The sequence below is a fragment of the Procambarus clarkii genome, chromosome 20 (genome assembly GCF_040958095.1).
Source record: "Procambarus clarkii isolate CNS0578487 chromosome 20, FALCON_Pclarkii_2.0, whole genome shotgun sequence".
NCBI classification, from domain to species: domain Eukaryota; kingdom Metazoa; phylum Arthropoda; class Malacostraca; order Decapoda; family Cambaridae; genus Procambarus; species Procambarus clarkii.
In genome coordinates this window covers 25,745,377-25,751,500 of record NC_091169.1, presented here as the reverse complement: position 1 = coordinate 25,751,500, position 6,124 = coordinate 25,745,377, and the positions used below count along the sequence as shown (strand labels likewise).

General features: G+C 36.7%; 1 protein-coding gene across 7 annotated transcripts in view; it reads right to left on the bottom strand.

The window, feature by feature from the left end:
* Positions 1-6,124, bottom strand: part of LOC123755412 (m7GpppX diphosphatase) — a 61,754-nt gene that overhangs the window by 11,848 nt on the left and 43,782 nt on the right. For all 7 annotated transcript variants that reach the window (XM_069327773.1, XM_045738047.2, XM_069327772.1 and 4 more), the window contains exon 5: positions 2,341-2,565. In XM_069327773.1, coding sequence (XP_069183874.1) covers positions 2,341-2,565 — 225 coding nt within the window. The remainder of the gene's footprint in view (positions 1-2,340; positions 2,566-6,124) is intronic.

Below are 6,124 nucleotides of genomic sequence, written 5' to 3'. Positions count from 1 at the left end.
TTGTGCACATTTTGTGTTCAATAACACTATGGTCATATTTGTTGAAGGCTTCACAACTTTCTGGAGGCTTTTTCCCGGTGGATGGCACATTGTCACCCGCTACGAGCTCCTCTGTGAGGAGGGGGGTGGGACCAACAGACCAGACCAGAGCCAAACCCTGGTCCCACTAGAACCTCCACAACTCATGGGATCCTTTAAATTGGAATAATCTTGGCTACATAGCTTTAAGTAGCCACTGGGGCTCATATGAGGCATTTCATTACATTCAATGCTGGGCTGTGGTAATGATGCACATCAAAGCAGTCATTAGGATAACCAGATGAAGCCATTCTATTAATGCAATTCTTTAAAAGAGGAAAAATTATGCACAAAAATTTTTTGTGCATAATCTACTAGAGCAAACACTCCAACTTTGTCTAAATGAACACCAACATAACTTGAAAAACAAGAAAATTAAAAATAACTATACAATTTAATATTGAATATATCAGATTTTCAGATCAGCTGCAAAAATGTTAAATATCACCAATTGTTCATTAAATGTTATTATTCTCTCAGAATAGTATATGATCTTCATTTTAATAGATTTTCAGTTTAATTAACTGTAATATGGCATTTGAAATATGCACCTAATTCAGACAACAAAATTTATAACTCAAAACGTTTAGAATTTATGAAAAATCCATTCTAATAGGATTGTAGAACAGACAGCGGCACACACCATAAGTAAAAATGGTAAGAATCGGTCAGAAACTGGATTTTTTTAAGCTGACTTAATGTTGAAACTCTAGTTTTAGAGATAATTGAAGTTGAAGTTATTGACAATGTAAAAGGTAGTTCTAATTCATTAATTTACTTTTATGTTTTAAAAAACATTGTTTGGCATTCATATTCAAATGTGAAAGTTGTAGTTCAATATGTGTTGAAATGAAGTTAAGAAAAAATACCCCCACCCTAAAACAAAATATAGGGAAAATTATAATAATTATAATGAGTTGGGGGATATATTTAGGGTGTACTTTATATAAGTCAAAAAGCCCTAATCTGGCCCCTAATCATCAAAACAATCTAAAGAAACAAGGAAAATAAGAGTTTGAAATCTGTGAAAAAATCAGTAAAAAAAAATTCAGTCCCAAGTTCTGCCAGTTATAACCAATTTATTTGTTGACCAATTTAATTTTATCTTTACACTAGAGACGGGTATGCACACTCCAGGATGTAGACATTACAACAAAATCAGATAAAGGGAAAAATAAATCAATAAATAAAATAAAATCTCCCCTAAAAAAAAAAAAATTGTGGAGATTGGTGAAAGTAACAGGTATTACCAGTGGACAATGTATTTGTATGATATACAACAAAATAGAGCATAATAACATATTTGTGTTATTATGTATTACTCGGCAATGCTATAAAGGCACCAGCTGCATATCCACTTTGTGGGCACTTCTAACTACAGTACTACTATTCTTCCTTGTGCATTGGACAGGTGCTTGCATCTATTACTACATTATCCCTCAGTTCCAGTTAATAGGAGCTGTTCTCCTTAACAAAACGTTTTTCTTAAAAAAAAAAAAAAAAAAAAAAAAAAAATTGTCTAAAACCCGTTTCTGAAAATACTGGAATGAAACTTTCACAATGCTGAAGCCAATAAGTTGGAGATTTGTTTTGCATTTAATATTAATTTTCACATAATTCAAATATATTTTTTGCCCAGCCCCAGCTTATACCCCCATTTACAGCCCAGGCTATAGCAATGTAAGGGTTAATGACTCAAAATACTATAATGAAAAGAGAAAAATAAAGGCATTCTTAAATTTAGAAAAAATTTGTTGATACAAATACAAGTCTAAACTTGTCAGTGCTAATAATGTACTGCACAGTATATGGAAAGAATATATAAAATAAGACGTGTGAAATAATGAAGGCGATTAAAAAGTTAGGGTGCAGGTCCATTGAATTTAGTATATTCTGTACTACGTTATCTTGAGACTGATTTCGGGGCTTTTTAGTGTCCCCGCGGCCCGGTCCTCGACCAGGCCTCCACCCCCAGGAAGCAGCCTGTGACAGCTGACTAACACCCAGGTACCTATTTTACTACTAGGTAACTGGGGCATAGGGTGAAAGAAACTCTGCCCATTGTTTCTCGCCGGCGCCCGGGATCGAACCCGGGACCACAGGATCACAAGTCCAGTTTGCTGTCAGTTCGGCCGATCGGCTCCCTATGTTATCATGTGTGTCATGATAAGATACTTTGATCATTGAGTTTACAAAATAATAGGGAAATAGTTATTGAATGAAGCATTAGAGAATATAAAATTAAGAGGTACAGTAACTTACTGTGCCTTTATAATATATATTTTTAAGAAGAGGAATGTGATGTCCTCTTAAGTCACGCAAGCATGTGATGTCCCGCCGAAGAACAATGGCCTGCAGGTAGAGATCTTCCATTTGTTCTCCAGTCCACTTCAAGTCTGGCAGCAGAATAAAACCAAGGTCGGGATCGGGATCTTCAAAAACGATGCGGTCTGCTTCTTTTTTGTGTTCCAGGATGTTATAAATCCACTGGGGAAAGATGTCCACTTAAAAATGGTTTTTCACATTTGCAATTAATTCATAGTTTTAAAACAAGTGTTTATACACTTGCCTATTTGTACTTATGGGAGTAAGAGTAGCACTAGGCCCCCTTCCTTCTAGCTACAGTAATGGATTTATTTTATTCCCCTTAACGTTTTTGTGCTTAATAATACCTATCCTAAACATCTAAAGTCAAAGTTTAATCTTTCGTCAGCTACCCCAGTGTCATGTCAGAAAAAACACAAACTGAAACTAAATATGGAAAGTGTTTAAAGAACTTGCACCAATACTTTCTCACACAAAAAGTAACCAGGTTTTTTCTCATAAAAATGCAAGTCCATCTCATTTGTTTTGACAACTATGGTTGCATGCAGTATAGCAAAACAATGATATCCATATGTGCAAGAGCAAGAATAAGACCCAAGCTATATGTACCTTTTGCTTTTATGAACTCAACATTCACACACACAAAACACATTGTCAAGTGACATGTGTACTGAGAAGGAAATATGGCTGAGGTAGAAAGGCTACTGCACATGACAAGTTGTAGTGGTGGCAACTTGTGAGGTAGACAGTACTCACCTAGTTATATGTGCCAGTAGACAGTACTACTGATGCGCGCACGCACGCATGCACACACACATAGGTAATAGTTACCCACTTAGGTAATTACATACGACGAAGGCACACAAACATTCTTACCAAAACTGAGATGCAGACCTAGAAAACAGGATTGGTTCAACAGAAATTGCAAGAGGGCCAGAGACCAAGAGAGACAAAAATGGAATTATAGGAAGATGCCAAACCCCCAAATATACCGGCGATTCAAAGATGCGAGAAACAACTACACGACAGTGAGGAGAGAGGTAGAAAGAAATTTTGAAAAAGGGATTGCGGACATATGTAAAACAAAACCAGGCCTATTCTATAAATTCATAAACAACAAATTGAAGGTAAAGGTAGTGGTAGAGGAGGTAAGAAGGTAATGCAGAGGTTGAAAATGGGAAACAGATTTACAGAAAATGAAAAGGAAATGTGTGAAACATTAAACAAAAAGTAACTGTGTTTACACAAAATGAAATCTTCAGGGAACCAGACCCCAATAAGAATTCCAGAGAACACCTTAGAGCACATAGAGGTGTCTAGAGAGGAAGTGAAAAAAATGCTCTTGGGGCCAAGTAAGAACAAAGCAGTTGGCCTAGATGGAGTTTCACCATGGGTTCTGAGAGAATGTTCACCTGAGCTCAGCATTCCACTTCAACTGATTTTTCAGGCATCCCTGTGTACTGGTGTTGTAGCAGATGTGTGGAAAAAGGCCAACAGTTCCAATCTACAAAAATGGCAGCAGGGGAAAACCTGTATCAGATCTTTTTTTTCATTACATTAAATTACAGGCCTGTATCATTGACAAGTGTAATAGTCAAAATCTTGGGAAAATAATTAAAATTAAGTGGGTAGAACACCTGGTGAAAACGATATAATACCAGACAGTCAGTATGGTTTTCGATCTGGAAGATCCTGTGTAACGAATTTACTCAGTTTCTATGATTGAGCAACAGAGATTTTGCAGGAAAGAGATGGTTACGTTGACTGCATCTATCTGGACCTAAAAAAGGCTTTCAACAGTTCCACATAAGAGGCTGTTCTGGAAACTGGAACATATTGGAGGGGTGACAGGTAAGCTTCTAACATGGATGAAAAATTTTCTAACTGATAGAAAGATGAGGGCAGTAATCAGAGGCAATGTATCAGACTGGAGACATGTCACAAGTGGAGTACTACAGAGTTCAGTTCTTGCACCAGTAATGTTCATGGTCGACATAAATGATCTACTAGATGGAATACAGAATTATATGAACATCTTTGCTGATGATGCCAAGATAATAGGAAAGATAAGAAACTTAGATGATTGTCATGCCCTTCAAGAAGACTTGGACAAAAGTATATGGAGCACCACTTGGCAAATGGAATTTAATGTGAATAAATGCCATGTTATGGAATGTGGAATAGGAAAACATAGACCCCACATAACCTGTAAATTATGTGAGACATCTTTAAAGAATTCTGATAAAGATCTACGATTGGTTCTAAATAGAAAACTATCACCTGAAGACCACAAAGAACATTGTGGGAGGAGCCTATGCTACACTTTCTAACTTCAGAATTGCTTTTAAATACATGGATAGCCAAATAATAAAGAAATTGTTTACGACCTTTGTTAACCCAAAGCTGGAATATACAGTGGTTTTATGGTGCCCATATCTTTTCAGAAGCACATCAACAAACTGGAAAGGGTGCAAAGACATGCCACTAACTGTCTCCCAGAACTGAAGGACAAAAACTACGAGGAAAGGGTAGACATTAAATATGCCAAAACTAGAAGATAGAAGAAAAAAAAGAGGCGATATGATCACTACGTACAAAATAGTAACAGGGATCAATAAAATTGATAGGGAAGAATTCCTGAGATCTGGAACTTCAAGAACAAGAGGTCATAGATTTAAACTAACTAAACAAAGCTGTCGAAGAAATATGAGAAAACTCACTTTCATAAACAGTGGCAGACGGTTAGAAAAGGTTAGGCGAGATGGTGGTGGAGGTCAAAACCGTCAGTAATTTCAAAGCGTTATTATACAGTGCTGAGAAGATGGGACACCACAAGCGTAGCTCTCGTCCTGTAACTACACTTAGGTAATTACACAAAGACACACAAACATTCATATCAAAACAGAGATGCAGGACCAGAAAATAGGATTGGTTTAACAAATTGTTAGAGGGCAAGAGAGGAAAAAGACAAGAAAATGGGTTCAATATAGGAAGAGGCCTAACCCACAAACATGCACTACATGTATGTGGGTTACTACATGTTTTCCTACTTGCACTACAAGCAAGTAGGAAACAATTACACAACAGTGAGGAGAGGCAGAAAGGAACTTTGAGAAAGGTATAGTGGACAAATGTAAAACTGATCCCGACCTTGTCTATAAATTCATTAAAAGCAAGCTGCATGTAAAGGATAAAATCCAGAGATTGAGAACCGGGAACAGGACTACTGAGAATGAAAAAGAAATGTGTGAAATACTAAATGAACAGTTCCAAAGTGTATTTGGAAAAAAAATTTGATTTCATAGAACAGGACCCAATACCATTTCCAGAGCAAGCCATAGAATACATAGGTGTCTCAAGACAAAGTGGAAAAATTACTCAAGGGGCTAAGAAGAAATAAAGCAGTTGGATCTGATGGAGTTTCACCTTGGGTTCTGCTAGAATATGCAACCGAGCTCCAATTAATATTCCAGACATCCTTGTGCACAGGAATCTTAACAGATATAAGTATGGAAAAAGGGAAACAGTACCAATCTATAAAAATGGTAGTCGAGAGGAACCTCTAAATTAGACACGTATCATTAATAAGCGTGGTACTGTAGTCAAAACACTAGAAACAATAGTTCAAGCCAAATGGGTTGAACAACTGAGAGTAATGACATAATAACGGACAAATAGTATGGTTTTCGAACAGGAAGATCTTGTGTAACACATCTACTTA